The sequence below is a fragment of the Harpia harpyja genome, chromosome 1 (assembly GCF_026419915.1).
Source record: "Harpia harpyja isolate bHarHar1 chromosome 1, bHarHar1 primary haplotype, whole genome shotgun sequence".
NCBI classification, from domain to species: domain Eukaryota; kingdom Metazoa; phylum Chordata; class Aves; order Accipitriformes; family Accipitridae; genus Harpia; species Harpia harpyja.
In genome coordinates, this window is record NC_068940.1 from 27,769,212 (window position 1) to 27,789,088 (window position 19,877).

Below are 19,877 nucleotides of genomic sequence, written 5' to 3' on the forward strand. Positions count from 1 at the left end.
TACTGAGCTAAGCATTTATGGTTCATCTAATTAGTTTTGACTGATAAAATTAAGTCCATATTATCTAATTATTAAAGTTTTGTTAATAATATGGTTAGAATCTTATACATAAACTTCCTGCTAACTCCCCCTGTCATTTGGCGTTACGTTCCCCCTTCCAGTACTTCTCCAGGTGTTAAGATTGACTGTTCAGTCTTCCTCAGGAAGGGGGAGAAGACTCGAACAGTAATTGGCCTCCTGGGTTCTCCACCTCCTCTTCAGTTTTGGAGTCTGCTTGAGGCTACTTTTTTGTATTTTCTTAAGGTTGCTTACTTGCTGTTCCTCACCACTTCCCAGGCAAAGTCTGGGAGCCGCACGCTGCCCTCCCCAGTCCTGTTATCCCGGAGAGGCTGGGTTTTTTCCAGCAGGGACTAGGTAGGGATGCCAGCCCCCTGCCCTTGGCATTCACAGAGGGAAGCCAGCGCAGGGAGGGCACAGGCACGTGGCCACCAGGTAATTGTGGCCGCGGCTAAAACCAGCTCCTGCCAAGGCTGGGCCAGACACGTCCTGAGATGCCGGTGCTGCCAGCTGCCCACCAAGCCTCTGGCCTTCTGCTAGCCATGGCAAAACCCATATTTACTGGGTTGCAGAATGGAACATCCCAAACATTTGTTTCACAACTGTTACCAACTCACAAGAGATGTTACAGTCTTTCGAGAATTCCCGTGAGTAAGAGCTGATCTCAGTATGTGTTTGCAGTGTTGGATCTTTAACATTTACTGCTGCTGGCACATAGAAGGTTGCACAATGCACTTCTGGTCACACAGCTACCTAAAATATTTATCGGTGTGAGAATGTAGTCCTTTGTGTTCAGAACAAATGTTCTTTGATATTTTTAAATTATTTAAAAACTTTGCATGAGTGAATCGGAAATCTCATCACTCGTCTGACACTGGTTGGGGGTGCTTAACTATCTTTGCTTAGAAATCACAATAAGAATAGAAGTGAAAAGCAAATGCTAAAAGATACGATTTTTCAGAGGTCAAAATCCAGATAAGAAAGAAGAAGGGACGCACCCTCATTTTATTGTTGTATTCACCTAGACTCAGTTAAGACCTGCAGATATTCATGCATATGTGCTTTATTAAATGACTGTGATACATATCTAAACCCCATAGTTTTTAACACATAGAATTTTAAAACAGACTGGGACAATGATGGACTTTATTGCTTTTCAAACTACTTTAAACGTAGTAAAGTGTAGTACAATGTGGTAAACTGAAATCAGTAACCCTTGCTGTGAATGGCTATTTGTAATAGCCAGACTTCAAAAGCTTGTTTTCTAGTGACTACTGCTGTGAAGTCTGTTCTGCACTACTAAAAGTATTTTTTACTCTATTACATCCCATAGAAAACTTCAGTAGCTGTTTTCAAGTTCTTTTCACTGTACTGTAAGCAATTTAGGAAACTCCAGTCAAAGTACTCCCACATTCTGAGGCTTGAAAACATCCAGCATGGGATGAAGATTTGTTCACTAAATGACACCAAGCAGGGAGAATTCCTAGTATGACTTTTAGTAACTCATTTTCCTCTTGCCTTTGCAGCCTACGGCACTATTAAGAAAGTACTTGCCCCGATGAACCAGACTTCAAGCAGCTGCCTGCTCGAGGAAATCGAACTCCTGCCAAAAAGTCAGCGAGAGCCCATCAGGAGCCTTCAGATCCTGCACAGCCAGAGCGTCCTTTTCGTGGGCCTTCAGGAGCACGTGATTAAGGTCCCCCTGAAGAGATGCCTCTTTTACAAAACATACAGGTATGAACAAGCAGCTAGTTTGATTTGATTGGAGAAAAATGCTTGTGGCATGGTGTGGAAAAATGGGAGGGAAAAATGACTGTAAGTAGGAATCCAAATTAATTACCTCTCTCAGCAATGACTTTCCATGTACACTGTTTATCAGAAGTGTCTCTGACTTCTTGTACTAACTTGTTAGGACTAGATAAGTCTCTCAAGTGTCATTATACAGATTGTGAATTGTGAAATGAAACAGTAAGAAATGGTTTGTATAGAAAACAACTATCTGATAAAGTGCAATATAGCTGCTGGTTTAATCTATTTAAAGCTTAAAACTTGGACAAATTTAAGTTGGGGGGTTTTTTAAGCTGTATTATAACTAAGTAAACCATACCTCTGTGGGTTCAGAAAGGAAACTGGTTTGGATGAACTGAGAGTTAAGACTAGTTGGAGAAGTGGCTATTTAAAGGCAGTGCTGGATCAGGAAACCGTAATAAATGTAAATGTTCTACTGGGTGGAAGTGTTATGCAGCTAACATTTGTTCAATCAAACAAGGAAAATAACTTACAAATCATCACTTGGTTTTAGACTTTATTAGGGTAGTTAAGGAATTTAAAGTTCAGCATACAACTTTTATCTAAAAATACTTCTGGGTTGCGAAACATATGCTATTAGATATTGTTAATTTCATCTAATTAGTTATACCTTCCCTTTGATATAAGCGTGGTTCCAGTAATTCAGTACAGTTGTTCTGGTTTACATCAGACTCCAAACCAGTGTGGTGACCTTTTTGAGAACTGTGACAGATGCGTTTGTTTTTTAGCTTGTCTTGCTCTCAGGTTATTTAATATGCGTTCCTTCGAAAAGCCGGTCTGTGAAAGGAGGGAGAGAGGCTGCCAGTTGCCTCTCTTGGCCGCTAGACTGAGGATCATGGGGATGTTATTTGTGCGTGACAGAGGGGTTGGTTGTACCTCCCGTGCGGGGCAGCGACCGTCCGCAGGTGCCGAGGTTTCTGGCTCTTAGAGGGACACAGGCGCAGGGCTCTGCCACGGTGAGAGTGGAAGGACTTTTCCGAGGGACCTGACTCTACGTGGGGATTGGTGCCGTGCGGGAGGCCAGCGAAAGGTTGAGAACAAGAAGGAAGGAAAAGCTGTGCCCTGGAAAACTGGAATAGACCAGTGAAGGGGAGTGTTCTTGTTAACAGTTCTTTACCAGCCCTTTTTGTTTATGCTGTCTTATGTAGCATATTTTAGGCATTTTTTCCTAAAATAGAAGTGATAGGACACTTGAAGCCGCATTGGAAGTCCTGCAAAGCTTACTTTAAGGAAAAGTTACATATAGGCAAGTCTCTGCCTCAAGCGTTTTGTTGGTTTAGGGGCCAACATAGGACCAAGTTTCACCTTTCTTTGATTTAGCAAGTTGAAACGGGATGTGTGGTGGTCCTGTAGCCCTTTTTGGCTTGTTTCCTCCTTTTCATTAAGTGAAGGACTTATATATTGGGAGGGGTATATGTATGCGTGTGTGTATATCTGAAGAACGAAAAAATCTAATGACATATTCTTATGCTTCTCTCTTTTCTTGCATGTGACATGATTATGCCATTCTGGTTGTACAAGACATTGAACACGTTTCCCTAAGCAAATGTGTGTATTTCAGAAAGGGAGATCAGGCTGGTATTCTGTGTTTTCTTAGGGTCTGTGTACACGTGATGGCAATCATAAACACAGAGAGCTCAATAATACGGGTGTCCCGTGTTTACACCAAGCCTGCACTCCGCTTCAGACATTTCAAGGCTGGAGCCTTATTACGTTATTAGTGAGGTGTGAACTCCAAAATCCAGAGATGAACTTCCAAAGCACCTGCTTAGCTGGTGCCTGTGTCGAGGTCCCACAAGGTCCCTGTGCTTCTGTCAGGACAATTCCCAAGGTGGATCAGTGCTGTCCTGGCTGCAGGGCACAAACATGACCCTGCCCTCGCAGGGTGGGACTGGTGTCTCAAATCATAGACCCTATGCATGCCTGTAGGCTAGGCATTCCTCTCCCTGTTTGAGCAGTGGGGTCTAATGGACTAGATTTTAAGAGCTTGCTGCTTTTTTAAAAAAAAAAAAAAAAAGTGGTGCTGTTCCCATTTTACTGAGTAGAACGGTAGCTAAATGACTCAAATCCTGCTCAAACAATAATTTATTCTTCTGCCCAGAGGTATGTGAAGTCTCATCTTCCACTGGAATGAATTACTTAAAAGGAGATAAAATTATTCCTATTCCTCCTGGGGCTTTTCAGTCATGTCTTTTGTAGTTGTATGACTTTCCTCATAGTAATTAAATATCCACTGCACCAAAAGTGTTGCCATCCATGCTTTCTTCTTGGTTAAAGAGTTCACCAGCAATTCAAGCTCTGTTTTGTGAGGAAGGAGAGGATTTACAGATGTGATCTAGATGAAATATGGCATTTCCTTGTCATCTGTCGTTAGGGGATTCGGGTCATTTGGAAAACGCAGACATAATCTTTCTCTCATCTATCACTTGCTTTTGGCTTAACTAGTTTTTTCCTGGCTTATGCTGGATTTCAAGCATATTTGGTTCTCTACATGTAGAAAGAGTGTAGGTACTTTACTTGGGGCTATAAATTTCACTAGGTAATGAAACATCTGAAACTTAGTCACTGCATCACTGGGTGCTTTAGTACTCACATTCTTGTTACATGTTGCCAACTGTTACTTCTATATTATAGCTATGGGTAAATAGAGTAATGGGTAAACTTTACCTAAGGTAATGCCTTGGGCCATTGTGGTTCTTTTTTTGGACTGTCTTAGTTTTATCTATTCACATTTATCATACTTACAGCTGTATAACTGTGCCAAGGCTATATTCTGAACTTCCATCAATAATAACTAGAGTTTCTTCCCCAGATCAAGGGCATGTGTAGTCTTTAGTATCTACTTCGCATAATTATTGAGAAATAGAGCATGTTTGTGTATGAATAACAGCCTTAAAAAAGCCAAAATGCTGAAGATGCACTAGCTCATCTGCTCTGCCTTTTTGTGTCAATGGCAGAGTGCTCACCATCTAATCTTTTCTAATCTTTTTGTTTAGGTTTATTACAAAGCTTTCAGACAATGCAGCTCCCTCTGTTAAGCAGACTGTTCCTCAAGCTAATATCTCAATGTCAAGATAATTTTCTTGAGATTGTCTTATTTTTTCTTTTTATTTCATTACTCCTTGTTCTATTTTCACGTACTAGCCTCTAAAACATGCGGTTATTGCTTTTATTCGTAGTTTATTATGTCTCCTTAATTATCACTCTGATATGCTGTACATATTTAGCTGATTCATATTTCCTTGTAGATCTGTTCCTCCAGCACTTGCCTGTGGTGGAGTCCTCTGTGACACGCAGTTGCCTCTGACAGACATTCCCTCTGATTCAGGAAGGTCCTGTTCCACACCAGCTCACGGCTCCACTCCCGCAAACACTGTTATCAAAGGCCCTTGAAAATACTGGTTTACATTTGGAGGCTAAATTTGATATTTTTTTTTAGGGGGGGTTTTTTTTGGTGTTCTAGTTGTAGTTCAGTGCACTTTTATTACTGCGACAGCAGACCATACCACAGGCAGAGCCTGTTGTCACACCTGTAGTTCGGGTTGCTCTGCGCTTTCTATTATGCCACGATGTTCTAGTTGTTTATGAGTTGCCCATGCTAGTTATTTGGCTTGACAGTTTTCATAGGGGGGCGTCTCCCGCAGACTTCTGCCAATGGCTGAATAGTTCTGAACATCCTGTTGTAATCCTGCTGTTCCAGGAGTCAGCTAGGGAAAAATAGCTTGGGACATGTGAGTTCTTACAAAGAGTTCTCCAAAAAGCCCAGGCATCTTCATGCTCCGGGAGAAAACCACAGAGCAGTTACCTTAGTTCAGCTCTCCCTGGGGAAAATCTTTAATATTTGACGTGGTTATTATCACCTGGGTATTGCAATTCACACGTTTATCAAACTTTTATGGAAGACCATCAACATTATTCTCTGGAGCTACTATTTTCACTATGAATTCTCCAGCTCTCTGTACTTCTTCAAAGTTGAGTAGGCCAAGCATAAAGCACAACTGACTTTTTTTATACCTGCTAATTAACTATAATATGAGATAAATAGAATGATTATCATGAGAAGATAACTATTAAACTCTCTAAAGCTGCATCATTTGCTATGTACTTTGAAGGCTCTGTGCATCTGTAAGAAGGAATAAGATCTGTAGCAGGGGGTAAAGACTCTGTGCCCTGAAACAAAGAACCAGTCAGCTTTCTTTTATTGGCAGCTGCGGCCTTCAAAAGTGTCGTGGTTTAACCCCAGCCAGCAACTAAACACCATGCAGCCGCTCACTCACTCCCCCCCACCCAGTGGGATGGGGGACAAAATCGGGAAAAGAAGCAAAACCCGTGGGTTGAGATAAGAACGGTTTAATAGAACAGAAAAGAAGAAACTAATAATGATAATACTAATAAAATGACAACAGCAATAATGAAAGGATTGGAATGTACAAATGATGCGCAGTGCAATTGCTCACCACCTGCCGACCGACACCCAGCCAGTCCCCCGAGCGGCAACCTTGGGGGGCAGTGATTTCTCTGAGGCAAATTTGTCGATGTTATAATTTGTACAGGAGTTTTCAGTGCACCAGTTCTGAAAGTAGGGGCAATGAAAAGTTGTATCAGCCCAATGTTCTGCAAAACCTTACCAAGCAAGGGTCAAGAATTGGTATTTCTGATGGAAGATAGGTTTCACATGCTTAGAAGGCTTGAAAACGAATCTTACTATGATGTTATGTCTAAGTAAATAAATAGTGCTATCTGCTAAAAGCGGTGCAAATAGTGACTTCTCTGGTGTAAAAAAAAAAAAAAAACCAAAAAAAACCAAAAAAAAAACCCCAAAACAACTTCTGGAAATATTTGAGTATTGTTTTTTACATTATATGCTTAAAATATTATTGGGTCACAAGATTGTTTTGCTAAGTAATGTTATCATAGGAATTCTATTGTAACCGTAAATTTTCTCTCTCTGTACTCCATCATTTTTATTTTGGCTTCTTTGTTAACTATCAGCTAAGCAATCTGTACATATGCAAAAGATAACTGTAGCAGCATAGTACTAAAAAGGGTACTGGATTAACTGACAGAAGAAAACAATTATTGGAAATTTGGTTATGCTTTATTTCATTCCTATAACTCCAGCAAGATTATTAGATTAAGTATTTCACCACTGTTGCATTCTTTTATTTTGCCTTAGCTATAGATGATGCTTCCTCAGAAGTACTCTCACAATCAGTACGAACCTGTTTTCCTGGTAATAAAACACTGGCTATCCTTACATAGAAGAATAATTATTCCTATATACTAATATTATACAAGTCAACAACGAGTAATGTGGTCTAAACTATTACTAGGTGCTAATGTGTCCAGAAGAGCTTGCCAACACATGGAATTGAAATTGCTGTGCTGAAAAAGTACTTCCAGAATAGTTATTTTTGGATATCCAGGTGGATTTCCTTATTTCAAAATATGCAAGCCTTATTCCAGTTTAAATCAGAGAAACACACTGCTGCATTAGAATGCAGGAACCACACAAGGACTGATCTGAATTAGTGATTCCAGAGTAATATTCCAGAATCAGAATCCTCATAAATTTCCCAGACTGGGATAAACCGTAATCCTGGCTGCAAGACTAGATTATAAGCACATTTAAATAATGGGAAGTCTATTTTTAGGTATTAGATACACTGCAAAATTGTCTTCAGTTGGTGTGAACTTATGAGAACACTAGCAAAGTCAGCAGAAGTACGAAATAAGCACAGTTGAAAGTTTTCCTCACTCAGAAGAATTAGAATATTAGTCCCATACTGGGGAGGGAATCAATTCAAGGTCTACAGATCTGAGGTTGACCTATATTTCTGTCTTCCCCTGCAAAGACCAAGGTTTTTGCAGAAAGTGTCTTTGTCTATCTGGCCCACAAAATGCATCGGAGACAAACTATGCATTTATGTTTTGCTGCACCTGAAATATTTAGTCACAATTCTTTAAAGTGTGTGATCTATACGTGTGCGTATTGTATTGTAAGCACACATTTTTGGCAAAGAAGGAACTTTGATAAACAGGCAGAATTTTACAGCCTGCTCCCAGTGTATTTCTTGAAGTAGCCTTATGAGAAAAAGGAAAATGTCTTTTCCTTTTAGTTTGCAAAGTTGTAACAAAACCAGATGGACTTGACTATATATTTGCAATTCAGATTTTATTAGTAGGATATTATTTTAAACAAAGAAGTGAGCTAAGAAATAAAAATTTGAAACAGGCATGTGGTTTTCATATGTCATGATGTAATTCATTGCTTTAAAAAATACCAAAAGTTTGAGGAATTCTAAGTTCATTGTAGTTACTGTTAAGTTTTTCTTGAAAATCACCTGACGTGTTTAAAGCAACCCACTTTCCAAGGGATCATTTCACTAGTCATTTGATACTTGGCAAGTGTATTCTCTGGAAACAGAAGTTAAAGGGACTAGATGGTAATAAGAAAGGGGGGGGGGGGGAGGCAAATCTGGAAGGTTTTTTTATTTTAAATTAATTTAACATATCACATACTGGACTGCTACTCAGTCAGGCCAGCACATACCCTATCCATCTGAGCTTACGGTGCTCTGCGTTACACACCAGTTGTTTTCTCATGAGAATTATTTGCAGCTCTTTTAATACTCTATAATATTTTTTGTGGACATTTTCATTTATTTGAAATTTTACAGAAAATTAATAACCGAGTTTGGAGTCCACTATTGACCTGAGTGTATGAGAGAGAGAAAAAATATTTGTGATGCAACAGTGTGAACCGTGGGCAGGATTCTAGGACAAGAGTTTGGTTGCTCCAGTTCCACGAGCCCAAACTGAGTGGCTTTGAAGGCCATCTGCTCCTCATAATATGTTGTCTGGCCAGTGGAGGTATCTTGAATTACTTCTGGAATGAGAGGTAGCCGTGCCCTCGAAATGTTGGGATACCTGCGACCTGGTTAGTACTCTTAAGTAGTCAAGTTGTTGTCATGGTTTAACCAACCCAGGACAGTTGTACATCCTGAATCTGGGCCTGCTATCTTTACAATTGATTCATATTCTAGTATAAAGTTAACCTCAACTTTGAAGTTCAAAAGAACCTAGGTTACAGCTGACAAAAAGGATCTGGCAGTCGTGTACCCTGTTTACACTTATATCCGCTACAGACGCGAAGGTCTTTTAAAGGCATGGGGATACCATATGGAAGAAAACGTGTCCAGCCTGGGCAATCACTGTTATTGCTGTTCTGGTCTAGCAACACATAAACTTGTGGGAAAATCCCCAAATCCGTTGCTCTCGCGTTGCCTTGCCACTTAGGTAGCTCAGATTTTCAGAGCCTGTTTGCAAACCACAGCTTTGCAGGCTCTGGTTTCAACCCATTAAAAGGGCTTTGAAAACCCTAGCTGCACCTGGGGGTCCCAGTGTTTCCAGGTTCCTACCTCCTAATCGGAGGGCTGGAAGCTCTGTCTTGGCTGATTGACATGGATGGGGACCTCGGATGTCGTTTCTTTACAATGAACGGCAAGCCTGCGTTCTCTTGTAGAGAGCGTGCTCTGAAAGTCGTCTTTTGCATTGTTCCAGGTAGAGCTACTTGGAAGCACCAATATTCAGAGAACTGTGTGTTATAAACGACTTTACTAAACAAATTATACATAAATTCCTGATTCTGGATTTGAAGGGAGGAGCTTGTAGATTTAGTGAATCATTCCTAGATGGATTCTGATTTTCTCATAGAAATTCAAGTCAGAGGAAGCAACAGTAGTCCATACAGAGTGACTGAGATGATTAAGAGATTTGATTTTTCTTATAGGTATAGGCAAGGGTTAAGCAGGATTCTGAATATCTGACACACATCTTAGTTTGAGCTCCTAGGACTTTGTAAATTATGTGCCTACCATTTATGCTCTTCTGCATCATTCATCTGTATCTTTACATCCCTGTTCTTCATTGCACACACATATATATACGTATATATCTACAAAACCAGCAGTAATGAAAACACTGATAGGTACCTTTGTACAGAAGTCTAGTATCAGATTTATGTATTCATTCAGAAATGGATAGCACAGTGCATTTGGAACATGAGACAGGCTTTTATCTTCGGTTGTCTGTTCAAATTTGCAGTGAGGAATCTAGCTTCTGTGAAATAAGCTGGTGACCCCAGTTCAGTTCCTGGTATACAAAGTGTCCAGATCACAGTTGACAGTAATTGGAACTAGGTAGGCATGGCTATCTCAGTAGGAACGATTGAAAGGGTCAGGAGACTGAAATATCCTCTGTTCTTCAAAATGCTGTGTATAGGTAAAGACAGAAAAATGTTTCATTGAACAGGCTCAGAAGATGCACCTCTTAGGTTTATATATGCTCTGAATAAAATGTTACAGCTCAAGAGGACACCTGATGAGCACTTACAATGTATATTGATATGGGAATATATTCTTCCCCTGAAAGGAGATTTAAAAATCTCTTTTAAATCAGTGGTATCAGGATATAGCTTTTAATCTTAATGGTTTTTTGTTCTTTGGAGCACACATAACAGATTCTTTTTAGTCTAAAACTGTATGGGGTTTTTTATATATTTTGCTCTGCATGCTGTTCGTTTTGGCCTCATTTTCTGTCTGAATAAATCCTCTCACATGTAACTGAAGTAGAGCAGTTTTGCTAGCCTGCTTGGTGATAATTATGAAATAGCTGAAGAAAATGACCTGCTATTACTGGCTTGCTTTAGAGCGAGGTGACTTACGGTTCTGTTACTAGTCAGTCAAAATCCATTAAGTGTTGCACAACTGTCAGTAGGCATACCGAACCATCGCAGCCAAATGAATGCCTTGCAGGAGAGACACTCAACTACTTATCATTTGCGTTTGGTAAAAAATGTGAAATGACAACACAGAGGAAAATTAGAATCAATCAGTAGAAGCCAAAAGCTGTTGAATGTTTTTGTAGAGAATGTTGACTCGACAGGGTGAGTGGCATCAAGAGTCTTAGAATGCACCAATTCACTTTTATTCCTGAATTTCCTTCCTGCACAAAATTGCCAGTTTTAGCAGTGCTGGAACGTGAAGTCTAAGAGATGTGGGCTGGTGCCTACTGGGAGTAACAGGCAAAACATTCATTTTCATCTCTGGTGAAACTGAGATGTAAGGTAGACTCCCAGAGACGAGATGACTAATATATTGTCCAGCTCTGCTACTTCCAGTGTCACTGTCTGAAAGGGCCCTGTCAACTGAAAGACCTAATACTAATTTTGAAATTTATCTAATTTTTCAACAGTAGCATCTAAAATGGCTTTAATTTAAACAGACATCTGGGAGGAAAAAGGCATAAAGTTGTGTAATGGTACCTAATTTTCAACTTTCCTTACTTACATGAATTTGACAGCCATTTTGTGCAGTTTCTTTTGTTATTTCATGTACAAACTGAAGCTGTTCCTCTTACTGCTGTCTCTTGGGAGAAAGATTCATTAAAAAAGAGTTAAAACAATATGAAATTTTCATTACAGAGGACAGTAAGGACACATAACTGTGAGTTAATAATAGTCCCTTTAATTTCAGATTTCAGATAGAAGTTCTGATATCTTCATACTTACAAACTTTATTCTATCCTCATTTTCTGTCCGTAAACTTACTTTGTTATCTGTTTCTTTTTTTTTTTTTTTTTTTAAATCTAGGCATAGCAGATCAAAATAATTAGCTGCTGTTATTCACACATTAAATTATCCCTCAAAGGAAAGAAAATGGTTTTAAAAGGTAGCATAATTAAGCAAATACAGATTAAAATTTACCTGCATATTACCTATCCTCTTCTTTTCACTTAAAAGAAAATATATCCACTTTTCAGAGACACTGGTGATCTAAGCAAGTGATCTAAAAGAAATAGATAAGAAAACCCTCCGAGATGTGAGGCAGAACAGAAGAGGACTGTTGTGCCAATACCTGAGAACAAGGCAGCTATTTAAGCCAGGTCCTGCCTCATTTCATTAATATATCTGGCACAGTGAACTGAAATGCCAGAAAGAGGGTGATGATGCTGAACTACACTTTCGTGGCATGATTTTTCTTTCTGAATATAAGATTTCAAAAATTAAACTTTTTACAAAATGAGACTTAGATATAATAATGACTGGGACAATCAATTAGAACGTTATAAAAAAAAAAATAAGGCAAAAGTAGAGTTTCTCATGTGAGGAATGCTTCTCAGATGAAATTTCCTGTTGCTTTGTTTGGAATAGTTCATATGTTTCCAGGATTAATTTAGGTATTGTAGTGTAAAGAAAAAAACCCCAAATTATTGAAGACTGTTAATACCTTTCATTTTTGGAGGCAGTTCTTTGCATTTAGCCTCTTGTCATCTGCATGAGGTTAGCTGAGTTATTAACTTCTTAAAACCATAGTTTTCATATGGTCAGTGGACCTTCTTAACTAAATTCTGGAAAGATTCACCTCATTTTATCTTGCTGCAGTGCTCTCCAAACCCGGTCACTTACTGAAATGGCTATGTTCAGTGTCCACGGAGTGATGGAACATGCTTTGTCCTGGCAGTACGAGGACTTTTCAGCATTTTTTTTAACTTTATTTCTTCCATGGAACTAGGATCCATTCTGATACCAGGAAGTTTTAATAATGGTCAAAATATGCTTTGAGTGCCCTACTTATAACTGTTAAGTGACTTGTAATGAAAGGTGCAAGCCATTTGCCTGAGTGGAAAGTAATGTGGAAACAAAAGCAAAAGAGGAAATATGGTCTAAGAGCAGAGTGGGAGAAGGATCAGCTTACTCCCAGGAAAGAGGGAGTGTGGTTTTGAGTGAAAGGGTATTGACTTTTAAAATATTTTATTTTTTTAATAGAAAGTGTCTAAAGCCTGATAACTGCATTTAAAAATATTAACACTTAACATAAAGGAATAGTGAAGTTGGAAAAGTGAGCACTTCTACTCTGAGAAATAGCACAGCTAATGTTGCCAATTGTGCATTAGGTCAGCCTTTACTTTTGTTTTGTAGTCATTTTTCATAAAACATGTGCGTTACCAGAGATACTCTGAAGGAGAACACTGAACATCTTGTCTTGCAGACCCTGGAAGACCAAGACACTTAGAACTTTCCATAATTTGCATTAATTGTCCTCCTCACTTTCTAGATAGAGTAAATGGAAACGTGCAGCCTGAGTTACAGAAATGCTAAGTGCTCGCAGCTGCAAGAACCATCAGTGGGAACTCTTTTCTGAACACCAAATCCCCTAAACCAGAAGCTTTATCTTTGAATTGGCAGCCTAATTAGGGATACCTAGGGAGTTTTGGCTATTACGTCTCTTACTCTGCGCCCATTTTGCAGATGGGAACTATGATCCCACATAGCACTGGCAATCCATGTTGCCAAGTGTACTGTAGAAATTAATTCTTTCAAATTTATAAGTAGTAAGGATCCTCTGTGATGGTATTATAGAATAGCATAGTAGGGAATTAGTAAGTCTGCATTTTGTCTGATGTTACTGCGGGAACTACATGAGGAATGCCAGAGATAAATAGAAATATGAATAAAACACAGGATTTGTGAGGACAGAATCACAGAAGAGTTGAGTTTGGCAGGGACCCCTGGAGATCATCTAGTCCTGCCCCCCTGCTCAAGCTGGGCCACCCGGAGCCGGTTGCCCAGGACCATGTCCAGATGGGGTTTGAATATCTCAAAGAATGAGTTGAGCAAGAATGATCAGTTTAGCATTTTTTATAATCTAGACAAAATGTTTGAATTTATGATTTTTATGTGTAATTTATAAGTATTTTTACAAGTGTTAAACCGATTATATTATGCTTCACTATAATGGGACTTCCACCTCCTTTCTGATATATCTTTAGCTATGAAGCTGCAGACCTATTGCCTGGACTGTTAATGCTTGTGCTAACAGTAGCAAGAGAAACCTGCCATTTAATAGCGAAAAGAACTTCTAGTTTTTTTACAGTGGGTCTTTCAGAGTCTGTAGGAAGCAGGACTACCATCCTTCTCTCTAACCTTCCTTTTTCCTCCTCATGTGCCAGAGGAGGGAATGTCTAGGGCAGTGTGTGAAATGCAAGAGGTGTGATGGCAGCCACCGGCACCCCTTTGAACTTACTTCCAGGGATTCTATAGCAGTGCAGAAAACAAATCAGAGGTTTTCTAATTAGTTTTCAAAGAGTAGACATTGTCATCTGACTTCTGACAAAGATGATAACTATAATTCCAAAACTGATAGAAAAGACTAAGAACTGTAACTCCTGAAATCTTCGTTACTTGGAGCAGACAACATAGGCTTTTTATGAATTGCTGTAATTCTCTAGTAATTAAGTACAATAATCAGTCTTGACGATATACCATGCATACAGCCAGAAATTCAGCTATGCACTTAAAAGAAATGCTAGCTTTGTGTAGGCATTCAAATTCATTTTTCTTCTCTTTTGTAATTTCATGTGTGCCATACCACAACAGGGATCAGTTTCACTATCTGTTTTAGGCCTGCGAAACATGAAGGGACGCCGCATAGTTATTTAGAGATCTTTGGTCGCTACAGATGAAGATAAATGTTCATGTTTTCTGACTGGTTTTCATTCACAGTGCATGCATTGGATCCCAAGACCCTTATTGTGGCTGGGACATGGTGATGAAGAAATGCACAACGCTGGAAGAAAGTCTGAGCATGAGTCAGTGGGAGCAAAGCATTACTGTGTGTCCTGTAAGTCCAAATACATTCATTTATCTCTTAAAACTTTTGATTCCTTGTGAATTTCATGAAAATGAGCTGGCATAGATTTTTCAAACTCAGAAAACTGTATTTAATGCCATTTTCCTCAGGCTTTCCCATCAGATTTTAACAGGATATTTAGTTTCTTTTCTATTTCTTATCGAACTACATATATAATATGATCAAGTTATTTATAGTACTTTCAAAGAGTAGTTCTTTTTTACCTGTAATGTCTGTGTTCCCACCTTGAAAGCAAATGTTCACTAGGATTAGAGATATTGACATGTTTTTCTCTGCAGGATTTTTCTCCATTTTGTACTTTGAAAAAATTTAATCACTATTGGTACAATCTTTTCTTTTAGGATCATTATTGCTAATATAAAAGGCCATATAACATCCTTCAAAGTCCATGAATTGGAAGGGTGAATTGTATGAGTTAAGTCTCACCCACATAAATGACAGGAGTGATAATTATAATAAACTTCATGTTAATATTTACAGTGGTTTAACACTTGTCTTTAAAAATGATTTTGAATAAATTTAATAGAATAAAAAACAAACAACAATGTTGATTTATATCCATCCTTTTTTATGTGGTTCCAGTGTTAGTTTAATATTGATTCGTTTCCCTGACTCCAAAGAGCACAAAAAGACGGTTAAGAAGGATCTTCCTTGTGCTACTAAGCTCTTTCCTTTGGAGACTCATGGAGGCTGCTTTGTCTTTGCATGTTGCCCATGGAGAGGGAGCCTCTCCAACTCAGTTCTGCTTTCATTGCTAATAAGAACTTCTTGAACTTGTCTCCACTTGCCACTGGAGCACACGCATCTATGAATTTATGCTCATACGACATCCATGTTCTATTCTCCATGTGTTTAACAAGCTCCTTTTAACATCTTACTGACAGTCCACTTTCTTAAGCTGGGCTTTGTTTAGTGAACTAGAGACGTGCAAAATTAGTATAAAGTTCTTCCAGCTTTCACTTGGGAGCTCTACAAGTGCTGCAGCAGCCTCATAGATACAAATCACTACACTGATTCCAAGGTCCTTGAGAACTAGCTCCTGGTTCTGACTGTCTGTGTTTGACATTAAATAGTAATTTTTTAAATACCTTGTCCTGTCCTTTGCATCCATGCTCTCACATAATGGCCTAATAAAAAAGGCTTGCATTGGATTCATCTGCATTAGCATTTTAGCTGAAATCTGGAGCAACTTTGGGGCAAATACTCTGATTTTTCCCATCTACTGTTCTTTGTTTCACATCACAAAGCAGTCTTGAAGCACATAAGCTACATTACTTTCAGATGAAATTAAACCAAATATGTGCTCTGAGTACTACTAGGCATTTGATCGAGGGCCAGAGCGAGTCCAACAAAAAGTCCGCAAAATATGTATGGTGTATGTGTCAAGTCTTCAACACCACCTGTTTTATTTTCCAGATTGGCAGTTTATTTGCGTACCATTTGCTAATATAGACATAGCCATTGTCTCACAGAAAGTCAGGATTCAGTCACTAGTGCAGTCCTTGCCCCCCCGACTGACAAGTACGCTAGATGCAGTGTCCAGTATATTCATTTCCAAGTACATGGAGTACATCATATCTCCCTGCGGTAATCCCACAGGCTAAATGTGGTTATGTGGAGGGTTTGCTGGTCGCCTAGTTGGGTTGCTGTATTAGCAAGGATTACTGGAATGGGTTGGTTGGTTGGTATTTGCATGAGCAGTCTGCCTACTGCTTAGTCTTTGAATTCTGGCATTAGCCCTTATTTTCTTTCCTAGATAAAAAACATGAGGCCAAGAGGGGGTGGAGGGGGAGGAGGAGTGGTTTAGAAAGGAGAATTCAATTCTGTGGCATTCAACTGGAAAAACAGTTATTTAGTATCTATTATATGACAGTTGCGTAGGATGTGACAGTCTAGTCAAAGCAGAGGAGCACCAAAGGATTGCTCAGAAAATCATCCACAGCTGTGAGACTTATGCTGCGTATCAGAGATGAAAAGATTTAGTGAGCCTCCAAAGGAATTTTGGAGTTGAGCAGATTGAGATTGTGTAATATAAGGAAAATTTTAGAACTAACTGTCTAAATTGAAAAGCGTCGGTTTACCACTTTACTGTCTTAAACCCCTGAACTCTAAGTAACACATTATTGAACAAATTTGAAAACTTCATAGAAACTTTCCTTTAAAATAACACTGAATTCTGGCAAACTGCAATCGATTACAATTTTGCTTAGCGAGGCTTTCAAATATTTGTTTTTATAGAATTTTTATGTGCTGTATTCACAGGATATATAAGCCAAGATGTAATGAATTTCATTTTGTACGCAACTGAGCTATGTGCATCCTTGACTTTTGCTATATATATTTAAGACAATGTTGCAGGCAGAACATAACAGAGTATTAGAAACCTCCTACTCTCCCTCTTCTGGTTCCAATCGGTTCCAATATCTTAATTGTTAGTAAAACTACACTGGTCTTTTTAACATTATAGAAAATTTGTCAGGTTAATGCATGACCCGTTTCTTCTAAACTTGGATCAGAGACAGAGGCATGTTTATACAGTAGTTTAGCCCAAAATTAAAAGTATGACCAGTTGCACTTGAGAAATTATTTCCTAGGGAATTACTCATATATCGGAGTATTTATTGGCATGTCATGGTAGAGCAGGGAGGGGGCTAGGAGAAGTAGCTGAGCATTTGTGTTACCATGTCGCTGAACTTTGAAGATCATTTGTGACAAATGTGGGGTTTTTGGCTATCTTGCTTTGATTTAATTCTCAAGTTGGTTTTTCAGGTTGTTGTTTCAGTTGGCCTAAGTACACCAATTGTGCATGAATATAGATAGTAATTAATGCTACAGCACATATGTCTACTTTGAGCTTCTTCCAGTTGGTCACATATCCCTATTATTCATCCAGTATTTTTTATAGTAATGAAGGTTCATTTTTTTGCCAAAATATTTTCCAGTGGGACCACTTGCAATCCATCACTTAAAAATACACTGTCTGACATTATCAAAGAGTTTTTACAAGGAAAGTAAAAATATTTTTTTTTAAAGTTGGGGTTTTTTACATAAGTATGCAACATGAAATGGTTTTATTTTTTACAGCTGCATGCAGGGAAAGAGTATAGTATGGGATCTTACCTGAATTCATTAGCAGCTTCAGGAAACACTCCAGAGCCACTGAATTCTACACAAAGTAATCTCAAACCCAAGAGCTCATGGCAGATTTAAGGGCTGGGTCACTGAAGATGTGACCTTGGCTCAGAGTGCAGAGGCACAAACCAGGAGAACAAGGTGGGTGCGGAGAGGCTGAGGACAGAGATGACTGATACTTCCAGGACATTAGGAAGGAAGAAGGGTCTAGAGGTATCTGCAGAAGGGAAAGGGTGACAAAAACGGGGTAGTAGAGAGCGAAAGCAGAGTGTAGCCATGCCAGGAAAGCACAGCCCTATTGTCCGATTGATTGCGATTTTCCCCTTGAGGTGTGCCAGATGGTGAAAGGTTAATGGGCGTAGGTTCTGGTGAGGGCTAAGGAGGCCCTCATCAGTACATTTTGCCTTCCCGTAGTCCTATGATGAAATTGTTCGATATCGCTTGTGAAAGGGAGATATTCATAGAGAGACAGAGCAGGTGAGTCATGGGGAAGAGCAGAGACTGCAGTGGGATGATCTTTACAGGAGCAGGGGGCAAAAATCTGCCATCAGTATGTCCTTCTGAGCTCAAGCTTTCAGCTGAATTTTATGAATACTTTCCCTGCCACTTGATATAAATTATGGTAACCATAGACAACTGTAGCTTTAGTTTATAATTGTAGGTGCAACAATAAAGATGCTTTGGTGCAGCATAGAAATGGAAAGCAGCAGACATTTTCACATCTCTGACATTAATTGGATTGGGGAGATATCATTGCTAGTTTACGGACTATATATTTGTTAGACCAGCAGTGTAAGAGAGAATGGGTTTACTTGTCACTTAACAAGAAGTAAGTATTTCTTGTTGTCTTATGAAAAACAACAGTGTATACTCTGCATGAGCAAAGGTCGGTGAGTTATTTTCAATAAACAGCTGTCAGCAGAATTTTGAAACAATGAATTATGGTTACATCAGTTGTAGCTGGCAGAACATACATATAGCTGTTCTGTGGAGAAGCTGTATCTCTGAAAAATAAATCATGAGAAATGTAATTAATAGTGAAATTATGGAGCCCTTACCACAGTGGAAAGAACCAGCCAGCACCCAGCATGGCAGTGGAAACATGTCTTATGCCGTAATCAAATCTCTTCTATCTTCAAATTATTAGTGAAATGTATACTTCCCTCAGCACTGTTAAAATGAAACAATACTAAAAATACCAAAGGGAGACACCATTTCAGATTATTCATGACAATCTACAACTGTAGTTCCTATTTCAATATATAAGCAAATGTTAAAGTGTTATGTTCTTACACATTTGATAAAATATGCATGACTACAACAGATACATATTAATATTTATTTAAAAGTGACTTTAAATGCTATTTAGCCTGCACTTGTTAGTACTGTTGTTTTGACTGAAAGTTAAAATGTGACAATCAAAGGGCAAATCCTTTAGCGTTTAAGTGAAAAAGTGGCCATCATTTCCATTTATGATCACAGATTTGTGAAGATTAACATCTTGCTTAAAGAATCAATAATATGAAAGCCTGTCTTTTTAAGAGACCTGAATTCCCCATGTCCAGCCCCGTTTTCTTTAGAATTTCCAGTAACAATGGAGGCAGCTGCAGTTTCCGTTAGCGCATTCCATTTCAGCTGGACAGTAAAGAATTCTTACTAGCATGTGTTATGGTTGCATGATGGAAACATTCCAGTCAAGGTGAGAATGGTCTGACCCTTCCAGCCAAAGGTGTTGAGAATCGACTTCAGCAGGAGCAAAGTGTCTCATCATGTAGGGTTAGGAGCTGCTTTTTTGAAGATGTTTTTAGGATTTATACATATAATTACATCTACTGTTTAGAGAGAGTCATATTTAAAACTGCATTTCACTTTTATGAAATGGTGCTATCTGTTACGTGCCTCAAAAAACTGTTGTCAAAAAGACACTCATCATGGAGATTTGAATTTCATTCATCCAGCTTTTTTACCCTGGACTATTAACCTCTGCTGCCTCTTCCTACCAATGTAGATTAGGGTTTCCACAAGCATTCTTGCACATGCTGTTTTACAGTCAGCATCCAGGTTCCTAATCACAGGTAAATTTTAGGAAATAGGGAATACTGTCATCAGAAGATAATCGAGAAGGTGAAACTGTACTTTCTATGGAATCACTGTAGGCAAGCATGG

The 19,877-nt window shown here is 38.9% G+C and overlaps 1 protein-coding gene across 1 annotated transcript in view; it reads left to right on the plus strand.

Annotated features, from left to right (window-relative positions):
* The window catches only part of SEMA5A (semaphorin 5A), a 345,161-nt gene that overhangs the window by 239,893 nt on the left and 85,391 nt on the right, over window positions 1-19,877 (plus strand). Inside the window, exons 12-13 of the mRNA XM_052781946.1 lie at window positions 1,584-1,791; window positions 14,432-14,549. Of these exons, the coding sequence (XP_052637906.1) occupies window positions 1,584-1,791; window positions 14,432-14,549 (326 nt within the window). The remainder of the gene's footprint in view (window positions 1-1,583; window positions 1,792-14,431; window positions 14,550-19,877) is intronic.